The sequence below is a fragment of the Rhinoderma darwinii genome, chromosome 3, assembly GCF_050947455.1.
Source record: "Rhinoderma darwinii isolate aRhiDar2 chromosome 3, aRhiDar2.hap1, whole genome shotgun sequence".
Lineage (NCBI taxonomy): Eukaryota > Metazoa > Chordata > Amphibia > Anura > Rhinodermatidae > Rhinoderma > Rhinoderma darwinii.
In genome coordinates, this window is record NC_134689.1 from 232,379,330 (window position 1) to 232,406,462 (window position 27,133).

The following is a 27,133-nucleotide window of genomic DNA, read 5'->3' on the forward strand; positions in this document are numbered from 1 at the left end:
TTGGAAGAGGCCAAGTGGAAATGTGTCTTTTCCTGTGTAATTCTGGAATGTTGTTCCATCACTTGCTGACTTAAAGAACAACATATTTCCTGGCATTGTTCAGATATTTGCATGAGGGAGGGACGTTTACTATCCTTGGCTTTGCCAACGAGCAATTTTGGCTCCCAGGAACAATGCAATGAACGCGATCAATACTCAAATTTTGAGAGATATCAGGACAAATGTTCACATACACTGCTGTTGACACCACTATCAATGTTGAGGATAGCGTAGAATACCCTGTTGAGTTTTTGAATTCCTTGGAACAGACTGGAATGCCGCCACATAACTTAGAACTGAAAGTTGGAGCTCCAATAATACGGTTGAGAAATTTAGATGCACCGTGACTTTGCAATGTAACCCGACTGTGTCAAACAATGCATGCCTCATGTGATTGAGGCTACAATACTGATTGGCTATTCTCAGAATGAAGATGTCTTTATTCCCCCAGGAATCCACGATGACAAGCATTCCCCATTGCATTTTAAGAGATTACAGTTTCCTGTCAGTCTCTTTTGCGATGACAATTCACAAGTAGAGTCCCTTGAAAATTGCTGGTGTCAACTTGGAACAACCATGCTTCTTTCACGGACAACTATATGTTGCTTGCTCTAGAGTCAGCTCAGGCAGAAACCTTAACATACTTGCCCCGGAGAACAAGACAGCAAATGTAGTCTACCCAGGAGTGCGGTCTTAGGTTTCAAAAAAATTAGAATGTTTTGTGCCTTTTCATAAGGAATGTTACACAATTATCAAAATTGTTGAACTGTTTAATAATTTCAGGTTTTCTGTATAATTAAGTAATCTTTTAGAATAAAAAATTCGGTATTTTGTAGTAAAAGGTTTACAAACAAAGTTTTTAGCCACACAAACAAAATAGCACCGTGCGATGCCGGTTAATCTTGCTAGTATTTAATAAATCTTACATTGGCTGATCTTCACGGTCAAGAACCTGGAATTAACCTAATAACATTGAGAAGATGATAATATTCTTAATGATTATATGCTATGTTCATAACCCTTAAAAACAATAGAAGCACAAAAATTGTAAATTGAATTTCATTTGTGTGGAGGGCATAAAACTGCAAAGAACATAACTCAGTTTTGGACCATTTATCTTAATACCATCAATAAACTATACAGGAGGCAGTTATTGATTTTGAGGAAAAGATAACAGTATTTTAGTAAGCAAGAACCACAAAATATAATAGAAGAGCTAGAAATGACCAAAGAAAAGGGCCATATAATAACCACAAAGACAGGCAATAAAGCTTAGCTGTCCTTACCAGAAATGTCAAGAGCATTGCAACACCAGGAAACAAACATACACGCCAGGTACTATAGTAGAGGATGCTTTTATGTATTTTATAAATTTAGAATGCAGACAATGATGACATCAGTAGTTCTTAGTAGAAAAAAATGCTCTCCTTTGTTTATAACCTAAATGACTCCAAAACAGGACATTCAAGGTAATATTTAAGATTAGTAAAACCTATATTTAATATAACTGGTAAAAAAAGTTTTCAAATTTGTTAAACTACCAATTTTTTCAAATCTAGTATATTTACGAAAATCTAAGAGACAAATTGGTCTTGTAATAGGGCCATTGAAACATGAACATAAATTGGAGATAAACAGCAGTAAACGTGATGCCCTCTACTCAACTATTTGCCCAAGAATGTACCTGGATGCTGGTTCCCGGTAAGTGAAGATTAATAGTTAGGCGACACCATCAGAGCTGTGATGCTTAATACTATAGCACATCTGAAATGGAAGTGTGTCAACGTGGAAACATTTTAGAACTGGGGTTGTGCTGCAGCGCAGGACTGACTACATGCAAGTAAAGGGGGATCCCTTGTGGGTTAGTGCCGGATAACCTGGAGGTGCTGAAGCTAAGGATACCTTTCCTGCTACACCATACCTGGCTGCTGCCTAGTCCCAGCCGATCCAGTCTTGCTACTGTCTGAGCTACCACAGGTACACTATACGAACTATAGACAGTGACCTGTGTCCTGTTGGCCAGCTGCCATACCGTCAAGGTGGTATGGTCCAGTGGGTCCACGTACCCAACGTGACAGCCTGCAATGTCATCACAGATAGCCGGAATACACACAGAGAAGAGGGAGGGGTAAGCATGGACTTTTTTTTTCCTCCCAGCTCTGCATTCCGCAGCAGAAATTCCACAATGTTGTGCGTTTTATCGGACGGAAGGTGCTGCGGTTCCAGTTCGGATACACTGCACAGTTTTTACGCAGCGTATCCGACCCGTGGGAACTCGGCCGTAAAGTCTCTACATGATGACGTCAAAAGCCCAGCCAGGACTCAATCCAGCGACTGGAGCTGCGGAGTCACCTTGGCAAGGGAATGCCACATCTGCGAACGGGCCGACAATCTCCTAGTCGGGCAGATGGAAGGTGGCAGCAGGTCGTGTAGGCTTTGAATTCTACTGGTCTGTATTTCTCTTATAGTACAACAGCCCATATCTAAATGTTACAATTAGTAAGGGCTCGTGCACACAGCCAAGCTGTGCACACAGAGCCTGTATGCCCTTTCCATACTACCATACAGACCGAGATATACAATCGTACATATGGCATAGCTAACCAACTGAGTAGACATGACCGTTGGGCGGCAAGTCCACATAACTGAGATGGTGAAATGCTAAGCATCAGTAATAGTAAGTTAAAATCAACTGGTCTTTTGACATGCACAAGCTCAGGGCCCCAAATCCCGCAAATATGGATATCCACTCCTGCTTATATCGGCTTGTTAATGTAGACAACTATTATACCCCATGGATTTTAAAAATGCATCGCTCTGACTTTTGTAAACAAAATATATACGTATGTTTCACTCCATGGCAAGTAATGCATGCCTTATCAGTGCAGTCACCTTCCATGCATATAAACATGCAGCAGAAAACAGGAAATTAACTGGCCCATTAACCAAGGGAAAAAAAAAATAATTGTAACCATGTATCCAATACAATGACTCTCTTAAAGGGGTTGTGTCACCACAGACATCTATGGCATATCCATAGGATATGGCATAAATGTCTGATCGATGCGGGTCTCACCTCTGGGAACCGAACCTATCTCCTGAATTGGAGCCCACGAACCCTGTTGAGGCGGCCATTGGCAAAAGGTGCACAACAGGACGGCAATCCAGAACAGCCAAGCTACGCTGAGCTACACGGTTTACGTAACTCTCATAGGACAGCGAGATTGAATGTTTCCGGATACCTGTGCTGTTGTGACCTATGCTCCGCCTGGATAAAGCGGCCGCCTCGCCAGGTTGTACGGGGGTTCAGGGACCCTTGTCCGGGAGATACATGCCTCCTCTGAGAGCCCCCCATAAATGTCTGTGGTGGCTCAAACTCTTCAACTCTGTTTGTTTCGGTTTTTCGATGCAACAGAATAACGGACAGTCAGACTAGGTGCAATTGCAATAGATTTAAATGCAGTATAAGTGAATGCAGCAGATGTTACTATATTTCAGTTTCTTTTGGTAATTGAAAGTGAAGATATAGTGCGATTTCTGAATATATATATATATATATATATATATATATATATATATATATATATATATATATAAAAGGTGCCTCAAAACATAATTTGGAAAATATATATAAATTATACTTTATTAGGAATCCAGACATAAAATAGAGGTGAGGACTCGGATGCTAATAGGCGAGTGTCCAGTACAACAGGTATTTTTTATTTAATAAATTGCAACCATATTATAGAGTCATCAGAAACACAATTTAAAGAAATCGGTGAATAAATGTCAACTTGACCATACATTTTTTATGTGAAGAAAAAACAATCCAACAGCCAGGAACTTTGAGACGGTATATAAAATGAAGAAAAGTATAGTAGTGTCCTGCGTGAAGATTATCTACTAAACAAATGTGATGGGAGAGACTCTTCTATTGCTGAGCGGGTTAGGAAAAGTCTGATTTTCTCTTCATATTAAATCGCGTTCTGATGCTCTTACACCAATTGCAGTTGGAGTAGTTTGAAGGAAAGGGGTTCTACCCACCTTTTCCAAGCATGCTCTGTGGAGGGGAAAAGTAGTTAGTTAGGAGAAATAAATCGCTTGTAGTTACATAGTTGAGAAGCAAACACTTTATACAATTATCAAAATTAAATTCATTCTGAGATATTACTAAGAATAGAAAAAAATAAATCCTAAAAATATCTATTACAGAACTGTAGTTCTTCGTAGTGGAGCTGAAGTATGGCAGGATAACTAAAGAAATTCTCTCATAAACCAGCCCATAGTCCACTGACTGGAAACTGTAGGCAGTTTCACTATAAGGGTATGTGCACACACACTAATTACGTCCGTATTTGACGGACGTATTTCGGCCGCAAGTACCGGACCGAACACAGTGCAGGGAGCCGGGCTCCTAGCATCATACTTATGTACGATGCTAGGAGTCCCTGCCTCGCTGCAGGACAACTGTCCCGTACTGAAAACATGATTACAGTACGGGACAGTTGTCCTGCAGCGAGGCAGGGACTCTTAGCATCGTACATAAGTATGATGCTAGGAGCCCGGCTCCCTGCACTGAGTCCGGTCCGGTACTTGCGGCCGAAATACGTCCGTCAATTACGGACGTAATTAGTGTGTGTGCACATACCCTTACTGGAGAAATAAATATGTAGTCTGATAATAACAGTATATTACTTGCGTGGAACTACAGGGGGGGGGGGGGGGGGGGGGCTGTTTAATACGGATTTCAAAAGGATTGAATTTAAAGGACTTAAGATGTACCCAAAATTAATATTCCAAAGACACGTCAACAGATCACATGGAGGTGGAAACTATGAGCTTTTGATGCAAAACTACAAGTTGCCCAAAGTCCTTCTGCAACACTCATAAATTTCCATTACTGGAAGTCTCGGACACAATAATTCTAAACCGTGTCATTCACATCAATGGTGATTTGCTTTTAATGTACCAAATCTCGCAACATTACCAAAGTGGTTTGTAGTTTCTACAATGCAGTATAGAACCGTCACCACCTTTAATCAGGTGCATTGAGCTCACAAACTCCAAATGTATCAATTACATGTCAGAAAATCTATTTTTTGGTTGGATTTCTTCTTTGTCACAAAATTGCATTTTTTTGGACAGAACTGACTGGGGCTACAGCAACCCACGCAGTCATGGAGCTTATGATGCCAGTAAGGGCCTGTTCACATCAGCGTTGGCTTTCCTTTCCAGGGTTCCGTCAGAGGTTTCCGTTGATATCAATGGTGACGGAAACATTGCTAATGGTTTCCGTTTGTCATTGTTCCGGCAGGTTTCCGTTTTTCCAACTGAATCAATAGCGCAGTAGACTGCGCTATTGATTCCGTCAGAAAAACGGATACCTGCCGAAAGGAAACCATTAGCAATGTTTTGTCACCATTGATATCAATGGTGACTGAAATGGAAGCTGTGGTTTCAGTTTGACTTTCCGTTGCAGGGTTTACCCGACGGAACCCCGGAACGGAAAGCCAACGCTGATGTGAACAGGCCCTAACTCTGGTCTAAATGATCAATTGATTTATATGTTTTTTTAGTTCTAAAACGCAGGTGATCTTTAAAGTTAATTTTTATTACAGAAATGAATGCCTTGGATTACACGGATTAATAATACTGTATAGTAAAGGGTTTCCTATCTTTGCCTCTAATATATACATTGAACTTAACATTAGTTTTATAAATCAGTCTTTAGTTTACTACTCCTAGTGGCAGCCTAGTTTAGTGCTGCAGTACTTTCACTGTTCTACCTTGCACAGTGGTGCTGCTGGCAACCCACTGTGAAGGAAGATGCAGTTTAGCTCTCTTCAAGTAAACCGGGCCGTGCTGAAGTTCCATTCACAGTCAGACCGCTGAGCAGTATAAAACAGTGAAGGGGCCGTAGTGCTCAAGAAACGCTGTGAACACTCCAATCTTAGACTCAATGGTGGTCTGAACTGTCGGACCCCCACCAATCAGAAACTGATGGCCACTTAAAAATAAAAACTAAATTTGTGCATAAATAGAAATGATCCCTGTATCAAATAAATAGAACGCGGAAAACTTTTACAAAAGAACATTAATCAGGACTAACCGGAGCATAATGCTACAGACACTTAGAATCCTGGGGGATAGCATCATTTGCATTCATACATACTATGCTGTGCACCTCTTCCACAAATCTATACTTTTTTTTCCCTTGATTACTTTATGAATGAGATCGGTTTTGGGGAAAAGGTGAAAGGAACCAATTGCACACACATAAATTGTTGGTTATGACGAATGAGGTCACTGCCGCATTCCAAAGCAAAGTCACTGCCAACAAAGGGGCAATGTAGCTCCTGGAAAGAATGACTTCACTCAACGAGGCCCCATGCACACGACCGTAAAAAAGCCTCCGTTTTTGCGAACCGCAATTGCAGTCCGCAAAAATAGACCCATTCACTTCCATTGAACGCGGACACCTTTCCGTATAGCTACGGATGGGTCTCCGTGCCGTAGAAATGTTCCACAAATTATGGAACATGTCCGTTCTTTTGCATTTTGCGGGCCGTGCGCCCATACTTTGTATGGGAGCACGGCCCGAAAATGCGGGTGGCAGTTGGCGGCTGGCTGTGCCGCAATCGCGGCCCGTGATTACGGGCACGGCCGTGTGCATGGGGCCTGAGGTGAATATTTTTATAAGAGGTTAGCTTTCTTATTCATTTACCACCTAAAACATGGTCTGTGTTCTCATGTCCTGCTTTTCTGCCTAGTTACTTTTTCAGTTTATTTATTAAACTATATAAGATTATTAATCAATGTATACGTACTTTATCGTGTTTAGTATTCAATTGCAGCCTTCATCAACGAGACCTGTTTCTCAGAAAAGCTTTTAAAACAAAAGAACTAACAAGGTTTCCTCACCAGAGACATTAAAGACATACCCATAGGATATGTCATCAATATCTGATGGGTGGGGGATGGTCTTGATCACACAAAAATGCTGCAGCCACTTTTGGCATTTTTCTGTTACAGCTTTGTTCCTGAATGGACTCCTGAGAATACGGTGTATGTTTCCAGGAAAAAGAAGGTACCATTGCGCTTAAACTACCACTGTGGCCCTTTCGTACAAGACATCCATAGACAAAAGCTATTAATGTTTCTGATGGAAAAACCACTGAAAAGAAAAAGATCAGAAAATTCCAAAAAATGCAATTATATTGTGACCACTGAGTGTGCACATTATTTTGCCCCGAACTATGTACAGAATATGACTGCCAGTACACTCTCTATGGAGATCACAGCTGAAGTTGTCACATCAATCCAGTGTTCATAACACTAAAAGGTAACAGTTTTAACTACATAGCGTGAGTTGTAAAGTGACAGCAGCAAGTCCTACAGCAGTCCACAGGGATTTCAGCAATTATAGATAAGAGAACCTAATCTTCCCTAAAATGCCGATGGTGTTGTAAAGAACAACCTTAACACACCCGTAGCTAAAAGACAGTAATTGTGCGCCTTAGTCATAGCGGTGTACTGTAAGAGTGGCATCAGCAGCAATAGAAAAAGTGTAAGGCTGAGTTCCCACCGCAAAGATTTTGCGTGCATTTTTTTCTAGACAAAACCCGAATTGGATCCAGGAGAAAAGACCGATAAGGCCTTTCTTTATATAGATTTCGTTGGTTTACATTCCATTCCTGGTTTTGGCTACAAAAACACATGCAAATCTGCACTGTGGGAACCCAACCTAAGGGTCCATTCACATAGCGTTTCCTGGTGCAGTTTCAAAAAAATGCCCCAAATCCCCCCTCACCATTGACTTCAATGGAAGGCAGAGGCAGTTTTTTTTTTTCCCAAGATGGCTCTTGACATTTTGTGGAAAAAAACACAGCATGCTCTTTCTTAGAGCGGTTTCCGCCCCTGACCTTCCATTAAAATCAATGGAAGAAAAAAAACCACACACTACTTGTTTGAAGCGGTTATTAGGGTTTTTTTTGGGGATTTTTGGATTCGATTATAAAAAAATACCTAAAAACTATGGCAAAAAGACGCAATAAAAAAAACAAAAAAACAGGCGCCAAAAAAGCTGGCATTTCAAAATTTGCCTATCAAAAAAAACAAAACCGCTGTGTGGGCTGACCCGAACTTGCCTTAAATTCATCACATACAAATGATAATTTCTAACGATTTACCGCAAATAAAAGAATAGAAATGTGATTATCTATATTAGTCAGCCAAACTGTAAAAAGTAGGAAAGTAAAAAGACTCTCAAACATACTTCCCATTAAATTTGTCTTCCAGTCGCACGCTGCTGCCACCCACATTAGGGCCTTTTAGCGTACGTATAAACTAGTCCCCAGTGACGTTTCACCAATAGTAATTTAAAGTTCCATAAATACAATATCACTGTGGCCTAGGGGCATGATCGGGGTCATAGCAGCATTTTAACAAAGTATATTGACCCCTTCCCGAGATTTGTCGTAAGTATACGTCTCAGAAGCAGAGTCGGTGCCATCATCCCCGGACGCCAGCTGTATGTTACAGCTGACACCATGCTGTAACGGCGGGGAGCGAAATTAGCTCCGATCCCCGTCATTAACCCCTTAAATGCAGCGGTCAAAAACTACCACTGCATTTAAGGGGTTTGCAGCTCATCGGCACCCCAGCAATGAAATTGCCGGGGTACCAGTGGCTGCAATGGCAATCAGAGGCCTAATAGTGGCCTCCCAGTCTGCCTATTACGGAAGCCTTCCAGGCCCCCCGGGGCCTTAAAGGCTTCCGCAGCCGACGGCAAGATGGCGCCGGCTCAGTAGCTGAGTCGGCATCATCAGCGGTGGATGTCAGCTGTATGTTACAGCTGACATCCCCCTGTAAGGGTAGGAACCAGAGCTAGCTGCGATCCCTGCCATTAAACCCTTAGATGCAGCGATAGAAAGCGATCGCTGCATCTTAGAGGTTGGCAGCAAATCGGCAGCCAACTGCTGCGACGGCAACAGGAGGCCCAACAATGGCCTCCTGCTCTGCCATTACTGATGCCGATTATGCCCTGCCGGAAGCAAAGCCTAATCGGCTTGATCTAACAGTTGGACCTTCAAGTCCCCTAGTGGGTCTAAAAAACCAAAAACGAAAGTGAAAAAAAAAAGTGGAAAAACCCCCTAAAAAACTGTAAAAAATATAATAAACGTTTCAAGTAATAAAATACAATGGCCCTTTTCCCTGATCAAGTCCTTTATTATTGAAAAAAAAGAAATAGACCATACTTGGTATCGCTGCGACCGCAACGGCCTGAACTATAAAAATATTATGTTATTTATTCCACGCGGTGAACAGCATAAAAAAAACACAACTTAAGAAAACAATGGCAGAATTTGTGTTTGTCACTTTGCACTACAAAAATTGGACTAAAAAGTGGCATGTATCCAAAAACTGTACCTATAAAAACTATAGCTTGTCTCGTAAAAAAAACAAAAACGCCCTCCTACAGCTCCGTCGACGAAAAAAAATAAAAAAAGTTATGGTTGTCACAACATGGCGACAGAAAAAAAATACATTCTTTTTACAAAAGTAATTTCATTGTGCAAAAAGTTGTAAAACATAAAAAAGTGCTATAAATTTGGTATTGCCAGAATTGTACTGACCCGCTGAGTAAAGTTAACATGTAATTTATAATGCATGGTGAACGCTGTATTAAAAAAATAAATACAATGCCAGAATTGCTATTTTTCTGGTCACCTTGCCTTTCAAAAAAAATAGAATAAAAAGTGATCAAAAAGTTGCATGAACCCTACAATGGTACCAATAATAAATACAAAACGGCCCTTATACCACTACGTCTATGAAAAATTAATCATTAATCATTTATCAGTGCGAAACTGGCCTGTGCATAAAGGATTGCGTCACAGCATAAAAAATATCTATGGATTATTTTATTGTTTTTTACCCCTTTATTATACCACCTGACTATGCCCCTGATGTACTCTGCCTAGCTTACATGTACCGCCACATTATAAACGGAAACACCAGCAATACTCAAACAAAACGACTACCAAGCAAAATCCACGCTCCAAAAGCCAAATGCAACTCCCTATCTTCTAAAAAAATTGAGCTAAAGCTACGTTTTATTGAAGAAAAAAGTTTTTTTATTTTCCCTGCCCAATTATTATAAAATCTATGAAACACCTGTGGGGTCAAAATGCTTACTACAGCCATAGATGAATTCCTCAAGGGGTGTAGTCTCATAAATGGAGTCACTTTTGCGTAGTTTCCACTGTACTGGTACCTTAGGGGCTTTGCAAATGCGACATGGTGCCAAGAAACCATTCCAGCAAAATCTGCACTCCAAAAGCCAAATGGCGCTCCTTCTCTTCTGAGCCCTGCCGTGTGCCCAAACAGCAGTTTATGCCCATATATGGGGTACTTCCGTACACCAGAGAAGTTGCTTTACAAATGTTATGTGGCTTTTTCTTCCCTATTGCTTGTGGACATTGTTGTTTTTAGCTAAATTTTTTCCAATATGATGTCTTTTTTACATTTTTAATTTTCACGTCCAATTCTAATAAAATCTATGAAACACCTGTGGGGTCAAAATGCTCAATACACCCCTAGATGAATTCCTTGTGGGGTGTAGTTTCCAAAATGTGGTCTTTTTTGGGGTGTATGTGGTCTTTTTTGGGGTGTTTCCTTTGTTTTGGCATCACAAGACTACTTCAAACCGGACATTGTGCCTAAAATATATTTTAAAAATCTTCTAGGTGCTCCTTTGCTTCTGAGGGCCGTGTTTCAGTCCAGTAGCACACTATGGCCACGTGTGGGATATTTCTAAAAACGGCATAATCTGGGCAATAAATATTGAGTTGCGTTTTTTCTGGTAAAACCAGCTGTGTTACAGGAAAAAATTGATTGACTTTGAATTTCATAAAAAAATAATTTAATTTGTAGATTTCCCCTCTACTTTGCTTTAATTCTTGTGAAACGCCTACAGGGTTAAGAAACTTTCTAAATGCGGTTTTGAATACTTAGAGGGGTGCAGTTTTTAAAGTGCGGTGACTTACGGGGGTTTGTATTGTATAGGCCCCTGAAAGCCACTTCACAACTGAACCAGTCCCTATAAAAACAGCCTTTTGAAATTTTCTTGAAACATCCTAGAAAAATAAAAGGATGTTCAAAAAACTATTCCAATCTAAAGTAGACATATGGGGGATGTTAATTAGCAAGTATTTTTTGTGGTATTACTATCTGTCTTACAACAGATACATTTAAATTTTAAAAAAATGATAATTTTTGCAATTTTTCTATAAATTTTGGTGTTTTTCACAATTAAATACTGAACGTATCGACCAAACTCTACCACTAACTTAAAGTACAATGTGTCACAAGAAAACAATCTCAGAATTGCTTGGTAAAAGCATTCCAAAGTTCTTACCACATAAAAGAGACACGTCAGATTTTAAAAAGAAGGCTCTGTCAGGAAGGTCAAAAGTGGCTGCAGCGGGAAGGGGTTAAATATTAACCATGTTTAGTGAATATCAAGCAATAGAAGCTTTGAGGAACAAGAGGGGAGAGAAGAGTGATTGTTCTGCAGAACTAACAGGCATCAGTTCAGGGTTTGAAGTTACCCAGTATCACTCGCTGCCATTGAAGTTTTTGTCTAATGTGTTAGATATCCAACAATATGCTATATCTCCAGTAACAGAAATCTCGGAGCAGTACTACAGAGGATTCAGTTCTTTATAGTGTACTTTAAAATTCTGAATACTAGTGCCGGTTAGAGGAAACAGACTTCATCAATGTGATCTTCTCACATAATTTTCTATGACATGTCAGACTATCACTTACTTGGCTTTAAAGGGAACCAGTCCCCTGCCCAAAAAACTGCAGCCGACATCTCAGTTAGGCAGAGTTCTGAAAAACTGCAGTTTCTCACAGACGCCCATAGACTTGAGTCTATCGAGGGATCTGTGAAAACAGAACAAAATAAGACACGTTCTATTTTTCAACTGACCCTTCACACGGAAATACAAGCGTCCATGTGACGGCCGTTGTTTTAACGTCCGTCACATGGACGTATACCATGGTCGTCTGAATTCGGCCTTATAATGCAGCCGCCTCACAGATTCTGCCGCTTTTTATTCTTTTCTTCTAGCCCCCACTGTTGCAGAGATATGCAAATAAGGCCTTTGACTCAAGTGGGCGGGTAACACCTGTCACTTAATAAGTGGGTAACCGCCCACTTGACAGAGTCAAAGGCCTCATTTGCATATCTGACACTAGAACTAACGGCACCGATATCTCAGGAACGGTCGGGGCTAGAATAAAAAAAATAGAAAGCATCAGAACCTGTGAGCGCCTGCAAACTAACGGAGTTGTCAACTGCAGTTTTTTTGGCAGGTGACAGGGTTTCTTTAAGTGACTGCAAATGGAAAATATACTTGGGAAGTAGACAACTTCATGAAGCAGATTCTGGTGTAGAATCCTAATTTCTGATAATTAGCTTTATTTAATGCTCAAACTTGGTGGATAAAGGGCATCCTTGTGATGTCACGTTCAGGCAACCTATCATCCATTGGCTCTTGCTCTGAACTTGTAGATTTGGCACAGAATTAGTACACATGCTATATTGGCAAGTTGTTTCTTTTCTTATCTGCTCATTTCTCTCTCCGACGACACAGTATAAAAACAACCAATGCTAGCGCTCTCTTTTCTGAAAAAGCACATCCTATCATCTCTACAGTGAGCTCAGCAGGGTCTTTAGATGTAATGCAAAAAAAAACCCATTAAATGTGACTTTACAGTCTGATATGTGTTGCCATCTTTCTAAAAAACATATCACTTCAAACACATCAGTTAGGAGCAACCCAGACACTGCTGTGTCACATAGAGCAGAAACAGGATACATGTCAGTGCTGGTGCTGTCTGCAGTATATGGTATTCTGAATAAAGAACAGCGGGATGGCCTATTACTTGTACGATCTCTTTCTTGCCCATTTCTATGTCTGGCAATGAATAAAAACGTGTAAATAGCTATACTCAAGATCTGCAGTCATTAGGATTTCAGTATTTGCAAAACAGGCTATTTACATTCTTTACAGAGCTCTATAAGCAAGCATACACATTATGCATATTCAGAGATTAATCGGGGAAACAAACAAGTAAATCCAGCAAAACTAAACAAAGCTTTAAGATAGAAATCCCAAAGATGACACAAAACTCACGAATCTAATAGTGTATATATATATTGCTAAGCAAAATTAAGGAAACTTTTAAAGTGCTGACTTCGAATAGCGAAGTTCCAGCACTGAAAAGGATGCGTTCCATATACGGCTTAGACATCGTATCCAGTAAATGTATACAATTCTTAGAAGATGCACATGATCTCACCTGTTTGGCGCTGTTTACGCACTGTAGGTATTGGTTTGCCAAAGCAGAGCAGCTCAGGGTCTGTTGTGGGTTCTGTTGATAGCATTGGAGAATTTGTGCCTGCAGGTCAGCACATACTGGATGTGACTCATATCTCCTGGTGAAAGCAAAACCAATGCAAAATAAATATGTATAAATAACTGAAGCACATTTATTTTTTAAATCACATTTCTGCACTGTAATTTAAAGTTAATGTCCATCTTTAAACACCTATGTAATTTTTAGGGCAAACAGTCTGTGCCAGGACTGTATTATCAGTTAATGCATGACGAAGCTACATGAATAAAAAATATGTTAATAAAATCCTTATTATATAAAGATTTATGCAGCCATTTTTTGGGCGATTATCCACATGTAATATAAAAAAATAAAAACATTAAATATTCCAGTTTTCACACTGGCAACTAGAGCAGACATAATAAACTGACGCGTTCTGTTTTCCCTAGATCAATAGTCCGCTTTTTTGTATAGATTGGTACAGAAAGAGCAGAGCTATCTCCTCGTTAGTAGGTTGGCGAGTTAATCATAGCTCTGTTGTACAACTGGGAGGCCTAGATAAGGTAGGATAGAAATACTATATACAGAAGTAGCCATCTTTATCTTGACTCATAACGCATTAAATATACAGTGGGAAGAAACTTTAAATTGACTTTTTCAAAGACTTTTCAATTGCTTTTGTTGTGCGATATCATGCTGCAGCAAGTTATTAGGGGAGATGCATACAGAGCCATATCTGTGAGTACAGATGTAGCCAAGTTTATCTAGTCTCGGTCACGTCCTGGAGCTACAACATGAACAAACTTAATAATTCTCTTCTATGTACTTACATACATCTAAATCGATTAAACATAAGGCATTAAACGTGAGGCATTTCCTGTAAATAATCGTTGACTACGCTATTGTTTCCTTGAAAAAAATGGAGACCTAGTGGAACGGAGGTAAACAAACCAACTGAAAGGAAATATCATTGAAATCAATGGTAATGCAAACCGAAGCGTTAGTTTCCGTTTGGCTTTCCGTTCATCTGTTCCTCTGACGGAAAAGTTGAACGATGATGTGAATGGGCCCTTAAGTGTATGCTACATAAAAAAGTTCATATTTGTAGAGGTCATTAACTAAAAGTCTTTAATACAGGTTCAACTTTGAACATACTTTTAAAGTTCAAATCTAAATACAACATACATAATAAGGCAAACTCGTGGAACGGAAAAGTGGAGCAATTGCCCACAATATCAAAATGCCGATTTTATTTTCCAATGCGCCTATGAAAAATAAGAGCTGCACTCTGCTTGCTTTGGGCAACTGCTCCAATTTTACTTTTGAGCAACATTGAGGCTATACGTAAGTGTTGTGAAATTTGAGGTGGAAAATCCGAATCAAAACCGCGAATGAACATAGATAATTCTGCAGGTAAAATCCGCACTTAATATTGCATTTTTATATGCAGATTTTACATTTTCATGCAGAAATAGTTGTGGATTATATGCTGTGGACTTTGGTGTTTTTTGTTTTTTATTTTTACAAAACTAGTCCGATACAATTCTGAGATGGCTACATTTAGATGAGATTAATAGAAATCTCATTTATTTTGCGATTACTGTATTCTGCTGCGGATTTGCCACAAGAATACATGCGTGGCAAATCCGCCTGAAAATACTTTAAGGCCCTATTCACACGACAGGGTTTCTCGGCCATACGACGGGCTTTTTTTTTTTTTTTTTACGGCCATCACACGGTGCAATGCAGTTTACACTGGTCCAGCTAACACTTGGCATTATTCATGGCTATACCCAAGCTTGTGTGTATTTGTTGGGTCACAAACAACAATTCATGTATTGTTGCTGCTTCCAGAGTTCTACATGGCATGACGCTTAAGAATACAATTCCTGGTGTAATGGCCGTCGTCGCTGACCGCTGGCATCTCTTACTCACCAGCGGCCGTGACCATTAAAATCCTGCCGGCGTCTCCTCCCTCTGAGACGCCGGCACGCATTACTGTTCTCTCACGCTGATGCCCTCTTAAAGGGCCAGCGCATGCACCAGGAAAACCTCCCCCAACCTATACCAGCATACTAGGAGCTATGTAAGGAACTCTGCCCATTCATTCCTTGCTTGAGCAATGTTGTGTCTACCCATGTTTGCCCTGCAAATGTTTCTTTAGCTGTATCCTGTATCCCGTTTCCCATATGGAGTAATTGCGTTTAGTTCCAATGCCAAGTAGTGTCCGGTGCCAGTGACATACAGAGTGGCAGAGACGACTTAACCATCCTAGCCAAGTCCAGTGTCCGAGAAGCCTGCACTACTCCAGTCCGGAGCCCTAGCCTCATGTCATCATCCTGCCCAGGCAGCTTCCCACTGACTCTCTGGCATTTACCCACTTCTGACCTTCCAGGCACTTTTGCATTACTGACTCTCACAGACTCTGTTGATCAGAAGCTGCTCTGTTACGGTGGAGTGACCCAGTGGGTCCACATACCTGCAAGGCGTTACACCCGGTATGCGACATGCTAGGAGCATTTTCCAAGAATAAGGTCTTCTGAAAATTTGCCGGGGGCTTGACTCGTTGCGGCTATTAGATTTCCCGGCCCCATGTAAGTTACTGCTGACATCCCTTACATTGGGGGCATGAAATGCAAAAACGTCACCACAGGACCAGTCAGCAGAAAAGGCGCTACACTCTGTGGCAGACATCAAGTGACCCACGGCAGAAACACTGAAAATCAGCAGCATCAGTAAAGCAAGTATATTGCTTAGGTCAAGTTTTTCGCATGGTTAGAAGAGAGGTGTGGGAAAAAAGAAAAAAAAAAAAAAAAGTCTGAGCTTGTATGGTCTACCTCTTCATGCATGAATTGATGTTTCTCTAAAACATTATCACTTCCCAATAACGGGACTTGTGTCCTTTTACACGGGCCAATATGGGCCCCAAAAACAAGCGCTGATCAACAAGACAGCTCATTGTTCCTTTCGTAAGGAGCATCAATTGGTTATGTATGAGGACGGGCGATTATTACTACAATTGTCTGTCCCCATACATTTCCATCATGTCAGCAGCACATCTCCCTGTTTACACAACAACGACAATATTTTGTGCGGCAAAAAATATGCAATCAGTCGATTAATAAGCGTTTGCTCGTTCATCGGCTGTTTACACAGGGCAATGATCGGGAACGAGCGTTCATATGAATGCTCGTTTGCCAGATCATTGGCCTTTGTAAAAGGACCTTTACAATTGACTGGGCGAAAATTTTATAAACTAACTAGTTGCAAAGGCAGCATCCAATGATCGTGCCATGTTGAAAGTCAATGAGTACTTCAATACACTCATAATACAGGTAGCCATGACCTGCTTGATTTCAATGAACTTTTTAACAATGTGGCTAAATCCATCGATTAGAAGTGGAGTCCACATGCTTTCATAATGTAGTATATATCTAGTGTAAATGTTCAAGCTGCAAACTGGAATAAGACGATTACGGAGAACGGTTTGCCACTTGTCAATCATAAATCGCGGAGGCTACTTTTCTTAGTTTGTTACATGAAGTGACAAATGCATTAAAGCTTACCTTTAATTTGAAAAGTGGCAGGTTATTCAAACTTATTTCAATTCTTTAATTATTACTATGTATGTTCTAGAGAGGCAAATAATTCTTGCACAGGGGAAAATAGGCTATTCTTTAATCCCTCGAGGTAACAATGTTCTAGATTTCACGTAAGGCATGGAGCAGAACATTATCATACAGAATGACAGGGGTGATATTAGCCTAGATCCACACATATCAACACTCCTGACATGTAATAAATCAAATAAGCTTTCTTATTCCACAGTCAATACTCATTTCAGTCCCTTGACATCCTGTCTGCTTATGACTAGTGCTCATTGTATTTTCGTATGCTTCCATATCCATTTCCAATCTCTTTAGGCCCTCCAATGTGATATTGATGAGCTTCAACAAAAATGGCTCCAGCAACTCTAGCAGAGCCTAAGAATTTTCCTGGATTAGCATATAAGGGAAAAGTGGTGGCCTTTTATTGATTGAAGATATTTGTTATGCTGCTTAATGCACAGTTTACACTTTTGGGAATACCTTAAATGAGATTACTGTCAGACATCATACATCCATAAAACATAGGGCAACACACCACTCCATGTAGACAGACATACTGCAAGCTTTGTTAGCACTGTAGAGGCTTCATAAAAGGCTAGATATTTACAGCTGTAATGCAGAATTTTACTAGCAACTCTAAAGGGGGTTTTACACAGGATGATTATCGGGCAGACGAGCGTTAATATAGCGCTCGTTGCCGACAATTGCCCTGTGTAAACAGGGCAGCGATCAGCAGATGAACGAGCAAATGAAGATCGATCATTTGCGAGTCGTATCATTTAAAAAAAGTAAAATATCATTATCGGCAGCACATCTCCCTGTGTAAACAGGCAGACGTGCTGCCGACATAACAATAATGTATGGGGACGAGCGATCGGAGTAACAACCTCTCGTCCCTATCCATAGCTCCGTGTGACAGGAGCAAGCGAGCGCCGCTCAATGATGTATCGTTGATCGCCGCACCGATAATAAAGTTAATATGTAATTTAAACTGCAAAGTGAACACCGTAAAAAAAAAACGCAAAAAACCATGGCGAAATTGCAATTTTTTTCCATTGCCCCCCAAAAAAGTCATAATAAAAATGAATCAATAAGTCCCATGCACCCCAAAACAGTACCATTCAAAACTACGTCTTGTCCCGCAGAAAACAAGCCCAAAAAATCACTACATTGATGGAAAAATAAAAAAATTACGGCTCTTGGAAAGCGACGATGCAAAAGCAAATAATTTTAGTTCAAACGTGTTTTTATTGTGCAAAAGTCGTAAAACATAAAGAACCTCTACATATGTGGTATCGCCGTAATCGTACCGACCCATAGAATAAAGGTAACATGTTATTTACGTCGCATAGTGAACGGCGTCAATTTAAAAACGCATAGAACAATGGCTGAATTTCAGTTTTTTTTATAATCCCCCCCAAAAAGGTTAATAAAAGTTAATATAAAAATTATATGTACCCAAAAATGGTGCTATTAAAAAGCACAACTAATCCCGCAAAAAACAAGTCCTCATACAGCTATGTAGACGAAAAAATAAAAACGTTATAGCTCTTTGAATGCGACTATAGAAAAACGAATAAAATAGCTTGGTCATTAGGGCCTAAAATGGGCTGGTCACTAAGGGGTTAAACATAATAGTCTTATGCACCCAATATAATAGTTTCAATAGGACTGCTTTCTTAATATCCCTTATATCTTTAAATCCATCATAGCCCAATACACAAATAATTGGATGCCAGGGGATTACAACCCCATATCTCTCCATAATTTCTATAAGGATATCCTCCCAGAATCTCTTTATTTGCGGACATAAGCACAGCATATGAATTAAAGAGGCTCTGTCACCACATTATAAGTGCCCTATCTCCTACATAATGAGATTGGCGCTGTAATGTAGGTGACAGCAGTGTTTTTTATTTAGAAAAACTATATTTTCACCAAGTTTTGAGCGATTTTAGCTTTATGCTAATGACTTTCTTAATGCCCAATTGGGCGTGTTTTTACTTTTGACCAAGGGGGCGTTGTGGAGAGAAGTGTATGACACTGACCAATCAGCTTTTACACTTCTCTCCATTCATTTACTCTGCACATAGTGATCTTGCTAGATCATGATGTGCAGTCACATACACACACATTAACGTTACTGAAGTGTCTTGACAGTGAATAGACATCACCTCCAGCGAGGACGGGATGTCTATTCACAATCCCGACACGTCGGTAACGTTTGTGTGGGACTTAAAGCACATCGAGATTACGTTGGGCTGTCATTTACAGCGTGAACTCGCGAGAGTACACTCGATGTGCTGTAAATTACACACAAACGTTACCGAAGTGTTGGGATTGTGAATAGACATCGCGTCCCGGCTGTAGGTGATGTCTATTCACTGTCATTACACTTCAGTAACGTTAATGTGGGTGTATGTGACGTCACATAGTGAACAACGCAGGATCACTATGTGCTGAATACATGAATTGTGAGAAGTGTATGACGCTGATTGGTCAGCGTCATACACTTCTCTCCACAACGCCCACTTGGTCAAAAAGTAAAAACACGCCCAGTTGGGCATTAAGAAAGTCATTAGCATAAAGCTAATCGCTCAGAACTTGGTGAAAAAAGATTGTTTTTCTAAATAAAAAAACACTGCTGTTACCTATATTACGGCGCCGATCTCATTATGTAAGAGATAGGGAACTTATAATGTGGTGACAGAGCCTCTTTAAGTCTGCCTTTCCCCCTGCACGCTTAGGAAAATTTACCTTTCGATCTTTAAACATTTTTGACAACCTAGAAGGTGAATAATGCGACATGTTAACAACGTAGAGTTGTGTGACCCTAAGCGTAGGTCCATAAGATAGTTTAGGAATATTTCCGAGTAATCTCTTCCATTGGAATTGTCTTATCACCCGCATCTCGTATTCATCTCATCTAAGCAGGGATTAGAATAGTTTGACTCTTGATCGTTCATTACTTTATATATCTTTGAAAGTCTCCCTTTCCTACCACATTCCTTTAATCCCACCATCAATGTTACAAGTGATTCTCCTCCAAATCCTGTCATTTCCCACCATTTATGCCCAAGTGCATTCCTAGGCTGTAAAAACCATAATCTTTCTTTCTCCAAGTCCATATTCCCTTGCTAGCTCATGGAATAGTTTTAGTCCTCCTTCTGTAAGGATCTGTCCTAATTAATTTTCACTGCCTAATTCTTATAAAATATATAAAATAAATGTTCACTACACCCCTAGATGAATGCCCTGAGGGGTATAGATTCCAAAATGGAGTCATTTCTCAGGAGTTTCTACTGTACTGGTACCTCAGAGGCTCTGTAAACCCGCCATGGCGCCTAAAAACCAATCAAGCAAAATCTGCAAACCAAGTAGCACTCCTGCCATTCTGAGCCCTGAAAGTGTCCAAACAGCAGTTTATGACCACATATGGGATATTGCCGTAATCGGGAGAAATTGCTTTACACATGTTGGCGTGCTTTTTCTCCTTTATTCCTTGTAAAAATTTAAAATTTCCATGTTTTTTTAAACAAAAAAAAAAAAAAGCAGATTTTGGGGATTTTCCACTGTTTTGGCAATACCTCTTCAAATCAAACCTGGTGCCTAAAATATAGTCTTAAAAAAAAGGAGGTCCCAAAATCTATTAGGTTCTCCTTTGCTTCTGCGGCCTGTGTTTCAGTCCATTAGGAAACTTGGGCCACATGTGGGAGATTTCTAAAAACTGCAAAATCTGGGCTATAACTTTGGAGTTGCGTTTCTCTGGTAAATCTGTGTTACAGAAAAAAAAAAAGTATTACAAATGAATTTTGGCAAAAAAATGAATAAATTGTAAGGCTGGGTTCACACGACCTATTTTCAGATGTAAACGAGGCGTTTTATGCCTCGATTTACGTCTGAAAATACGGCTCCAATACGTCGGCAAACATCTGCCCATTCATTTGAATGGGTTTGCCGATGTACTGTGCCGACGACCTGTCATTTATGTGTCGCTGTCAAACGACGATGCGTAAAAAAGACGGCTCGTCAAAAGAAGTGCAGGACACTTCTTGAGACGTAATTTGAGCCGTTTTTCATTGACTTCAATGAAGAACAGCTCCAAATTACGGCCGTAATTGACGAATCGCAAAACGCGAGTACATGCAATTACGTCTGAAATTACGGAGCCGTTTTCTCCTGAAAACAGCTCTGGAATTTCAGACATAAATGCAGTTATCGTGTGCACATACCCTAACTCTCACCTCTACTTTCCTTTAATTCCTGTGAAACGCCTAAGTGAATGTGGTTTTGAAAACTTTGAGGGGCGCGGTTATTAAAATGGGGTGATTTATAGGGACTTTCTAATATATAAGGCCCTCAAAGCCACTTCAGAACTGAACTGGTCTCTGAAAAAATAGACTTTTGAAATGCTTTAAAACGTGAGAAATGGCTGCGAATAGTTATAAGCCTTGTAACTAGAAAAATAAAGGAACTTTTAAAAAACGATGCCAACATAAAAGTAGACATATGGTAAATGTTAACTAGTAACTATTTTGTGTGGTATTACTAATCGGTCTTACAAGCAAATACATTTAAATTTAGAAAAATGCTAATTTTTTGCAAATTTTCTCCGAATTTTAGCATTTTTCACAAACACTGAACATATTGATCAAATTTTACCACTAACATAAAGTACAATGTGTCACGAGAAAACAATCTCAGAAACGCTTGGATACATAAAAGCATTCCAAACTTATTACCACATAAAGGGACACGTCAGATTTGTGTCCTTCTGGCCAAAACAGGCTCTGTCCTTAAAGGCAAGGTGTCATGATTTTTTTTTATTATTATGTTGCTTTTAATATATTAACAAAAAAATTTATTTATTTGTGTTCTCATTTTTTACTTTTTACTGTATTCATACTTTTACTTCTCTATGGGGGGCTGTCATTTTCTTGTCCATCTCTGTATGTGTCGATTAACCACACATACAGAGATGCTATACGGCACATACAACCCCATAGAGAATGCGAAAACGAAGCTCGTTCGTAGAGCGAAATTCTGCGCCATTTTCATGTGTACCGGAAGCTGCTGCCGGACAGTAAGATGACGACTTCCGGCCGCGGCTTCTGGCCATATATTCATCTAAGCGAAGGCGAAAGGAAGAGGAGCGTAGGCGGCAAGAAGTTTGTTAGACTAGCGGAGGCAGGAGCAGGCAATTTATGTTCGTGTATGATGTGCGTAGAATGTTCGTGTATGTTCATGTGTGATACCGTCTGCTGAGCCCTGTATCTAATCCTCCTACCACTGTGCATTCGCTCAGAATATGGCGGCACAGTGTAGGAGGTTTGAAGACATTCAAACCCCTCCTTCTCCTGGCACTAGCCAGAAGAAGGGAGGGGGGATTGTGTGAGGACACTAGAGAGTGTGTCCAACCCAAATTTGCAGCATAAATCAATGAGGTTGCTTTACCACAGTGACCATGCTGCAATTTTGGGAACTGCTCCCTCTAGTGGCCAGCACATGAAAATGTTATAAATAAGAATCTAATTTATAATATTTCCTGACTTGTGAAGAAATTAAAAAAATTAAAACAATGTGTAATCACTTACTAATTGTTTAACTGAAAAAAATAAAAAAATTCTAGCGACACATTCCCTTTAGGGGGTTAGAGGTCCTCAGGTTTCAGTAAATTAATGTTAATTTTTTAGTATAATTAAAAGTTAAACAATTTTTAATACTTTCTTTATTAATTTCCTCACAATTTTCAAGATCTCTGCTTGTCGTCATTTGTAGAAACATTCATGATTTACTTCTAGTGGATAAAATGCTGTCCATGGTCATGTGATGATCACAGTTGCAGGGATCATTAGAAGACACAGTTCTGAAACATCTATTCTAACTGTACCTCTTTAAATCCCCATATATGCGATGATTGAATAACTTTATCTAGATGACTTGTTTGCATCTTTACATTACTTATTTACTGCTACACTCCAAAGCTTTTTGTTTTGATTGGTAAAAAGCAATAGGACAAGTTCCAACAATGTCCTATTATTACAAGCTTCATTGGCAGGAAGCTCTAATTTCTCTTCCATTACAAGTCTGAACGTGGAATAAATGAGGTAACTCGGGATTAATGGTTTCTCTGTTGTGACCCTGCATACAACTCATCCTACAAACTGTCAAATGAACTGACCGCTTAAGCTATTAGCAAGCATGGATAATTTCCAGTGCTGTCATATCAAGGATAATTATATTTTTGGACGGTAGGAGCACACTAGAAACTAAATTTATTGACAAAGATCAAGCTTAACACCAATTTCTTCATTAACAGAATATAACTTTAACCCTTTCCGTCGCAGCTATTTTTTTAGTTTCTTTTTCTCCCAGACTTCTAAAAAGAAGAGGAGACTTTTTATTTTTCCATCTACATAGCTGTATGAGAGCTTTCTTTTTTTTTTTTAAAGGGACGAGTTGCGGCTTTTAATGGCACTATTTACTGTATCATAATGTACTGTAAAACTTAGAAAATACACAGTTGAGTCACATTATTATGACCACCAGCTAATATCCAGAGTAACCGCCGTGTGCAGTACGGACAGCAGCTAGACGGGCTGTGAAGGACTCATTAAAATGCTGGTAGGTTCTCCGGTATCTGGAGCCATGCTGGCTGCAGTGCATCCCACATTTGCTGGAGAGCGTGTGGGGGAGGTTCCATAGAGCGAACAAGACGATCGAAGTTGCCCCACAGATGATCAATTGGGTTCAAGTCTGGTGAATTAGGGGGCCAGGGAAGTACTTGGAAGTCTTGGTTGTGCTCTTCCAACCACTGTCGGACATTTCTAGCCGTGTGACATGTCACATTGTTTTGCTGGAAGATTTCATCTGCCCAAGGGAAGACCAACAACATGTATGGATGGACGTGATCTGCAACGATGGATTCATACCCAAATCAGTTCAGAGTGCCTTCCACATGGATGAGTGGGCACAGAGAATGCCATGAAAAAATTTCCCAGACCAGAATGCTGCTTGTGTACTTCCAGCAATGGTTGCAGGGTGATTGTTCAAGGTTTCTCGCATGACACGCAGACGTCCATCCATACGATGAAGCAGAAAATGTGACTCATTGGAGAAGCAACCCTTTGCCAATTGGTGGTCCAATTCCGATACTGCCATTAAAATGTAAGCAGTTTTTTCTAAAGCACCTTTGTTAGCATAGGAGCAGCGACCATCCATCTGCTTTGGAACCCCATACCCAGTAGGGTTCGCTGAACTTTTGTTTCAGACACCCGTCTGGTAGCCCCCTGGTTGATTTTCACGGTGAGCTGCTCCACTGTAGCGGGTCGTTCGGCCCTCGCACACCTTCGTAGCCGACGATCACCTCTCACTTCAATGGCACGTGGTGCACCGCAGTTTCCACGTCTGTAATTCCCAATGGTGCCACTGGTCTACTCCTGATACACTTTCACCACAGCAACATGCGAACAGTTCAATCTGTGCTTTTAAAAAACAATACTGCAACCCTTGGCCCAAAAGCCAATAATTATCCCTTTTGGCAACTGTGATAAACCGCCCCTTTTACCAATGGCAACTACGAGTGATGTGTTCAGATACCTTATATACCCACCAAGCCAGCCTACGGCACATCACTTCCTTCATCGGCTACATGCTGCCGATGTCGAAAGTACGAGGTGGTCATAATAATGTGACTCGACTATTATTTTGTAGGTTAGAATGGAAAAGAAAAAACAGTAATTCCTGTGTTTCTTTTTTACGGTGTTCATCCAGCAGTAAAAACAACATGTTCACTTGATTCTGGGGGTCGATACGAATACAGCAATGCCAAATTAATGTCGTTTTTGTTTAGGTTATACTGCCTTTACAAAATAAACACTTAGAAAAATATGTGTTCTGGGTCCAAAGGTTTGAACTTGAACATGCAATCATTAGATCACTGGTACATGTGTATTGCAGTCTATTGTGCTTTTGGCATCCTCCTATTAAACACTGTCAGTGGCAAAGCTTTATAGGGGAACCAAGTTGGCAGACCAGGCTGCCACGACAAACAATGGCACGCCGTGATCGCATTGCAAAGGGGGGAAATGGGGTCACCTCCCCCCCTGTCAAATGGCTTAGATGTTGCAGTCACTATAGATCTAAGCAGTTAAACCGCCTGGATCAAAGTTTTTTCTGATCCCGGTCTTTAGTGCAGGGTGCCAGCTGTAATACACAGCGGACATGTGGCATATGGAGCGGACTCCGCTTGTGAGTACGCTCCATACTCCACACCTACATTTGTCAAATGTCAGTAGAGGGTTAACATTAGACAACGAATATCAGTTTTTATTTAAGTAGTGAATAGTTAACTGCGAAGACTACTTAAAATTAGGACTGCAGGTTTCCTTCCCTTAACCCCTTTGCAGTAATAGTAAGTTGTGGTGAGCAGGTCTTTACCACAAACTGCCATACTATTATGGCACGGTGATGGTGGGTGCACAGGAGTTGTGCCCAAACCATCACTTACGAATGCCGGCAAGTGGTAAATAGTGACCACGGCACCTAAGTGGTTTAACAGAGGGAGGGGTCTCCCTCTGTAAGCCCATAGTCACCCCTGCAATTGAATCGCTGATTAGAAGTCATGGCAGCCGGTGGGCTAACAACTGCCCCCAGGTCTGAAATGCATGAACGCCCATCAGGCTCTGCATAAAAGGGCCTATTAGAAGTATTGCAATGCATTACACAAGCGATCAAGAAATCAGATCTTCAAGTCACATAGAGGGGCTAAAAAAAAAATTAAAAAAAAAAATTAAATAAAAAAATTTATCCGATACAATATTTTTTTTGTATCACAGAGTGAAACCATACACCACTGGTGTGTTACTGGGTACAACGTTACATTTGTAATTCAATCCAAACATTTCTTTAACCACTTAACGACATGTCACATACTAGTATGTGACAGCCATTAAGGTGGGGGAGGGGGAGTATGGAGCGGGCTCATGGGCTTTCAAAACCTTAAATGCCGCGGTTAATCGCGACCACGGCATTTCAATTGTTAGAATCAGGGGGCACCCCCTCCAACACGCCATTGCGACGCGATCGGCTAGTGACAATGGTTGCCATGGCAGCCTGGGAGCCTAATGAAGGCCCCTAGGTCTGCCATCTTTGTACTTCTTTGAAGTGCTGCCTCCAGCAGGGCTTCAAAGGAGTGTAACGTCCGTGGTCGCTGACCACTAACTCCTTCCATCCAGTTGACGCCCTTCTCTCCAGAGATGTCTGCACATATGGCCGTCCTGTTCCACAGTGATCACCAGGGTGCGCTCGCAAGCTCAGTCTAGACTTAAGAAGGCAAAGCGCACTCAGGGGAGATTGAGCTGATTGCTCCCCAGTGCACCCTGGGCTGTAAGAAGAGCCCAGCCCCTTCCTCCCACGCCTGAGCGTCGTTGTTATACCCAAAGTTTGTCTATGTAAATGGTCTCCTAGTGTCTTCCAGTTCCCAGTGTTTCCCTTACCTGTATCCAGTGCTATCCTGGTCAAGTGCCGTGCTGAGCTGTAGTCATGCTGTGCTGCATACCACGCCTGACGTCTGCCTGCTGTCTAGTCCCAGCCGAACCTGCCTTGCTACTGTCCGAGCTGCCACAGGTACCCTATACGAACTATAAACTGTTACCTGCGCCCTGTTGGCCAGCTGCCATACTGCCAAGGCGGTACGACCCAGTGGGTCCATGAACCCAACGTGACAAGGAGACTATCAGAATCACAATACATACTGCAATACATTAATGTATCCTATTTTTAAATGTAGTTATATTTTTGTGCCATCTGAAGAGGTGTGTGCCGATCTTGGAAAATCCCTAAACGTAACAAATAATCCTCTAAAGTATGAGAATAGCAAATATTAGCAATTTATGTAAGATCAGCTCTCTCTACCACCACTGACACAGTAAATATTTCTGAAAGGGTACATCAAGTATACAGAGAGCTATAAGACTTGTAATGAGAATCACTGCTGTTTGCTATTCTTAAGGCTGCGCTCTAATCCTCTAATGCCACCTTTTTCTACTGGATGTGATATCTTCTTTTATACTGCA

General features: G+C 40.6%; 1 protein-coding gene across 3 annotated transcripts in view; it reads right to left on the reverse strand.

Annotated features, from left to right (window-relative positions):
- Positions 1–3,725: 3,725 nt before the first annotated feature.
- Positions 3,726–27,133, reverse strand: part of CHCHD3 (coiled-coil-helix-coiled-coil-helix domain containing 3) — a 209,727-nt gene continuing 186,319 nt past the window's right edge. For 2 of the 3 annotated variants that reach the window (XM_075855096.1, XM_075855095.1), the window contains 2 exons: positions 13,414–13,549; positions 3,726–4,099 (listed from right to left, as the gene is read on the reverse strand). In XM_075855096.1, coding sequence (XP_075711211.1) covers positions 4,076–4,099; positions 13,414–13,549 — 160 coding nt within the window. In that variant the 3' untranslated portion in view covers positions 3,726–4,075. Of the gene's footprint in view, positions 4,100–11,871; positions 11,992–13,413; positions 13,550–27,133 lie in introns of all 3 variants that reach the window. The other variant, XM_075855097.1, reaches the window with a different exon arrangement.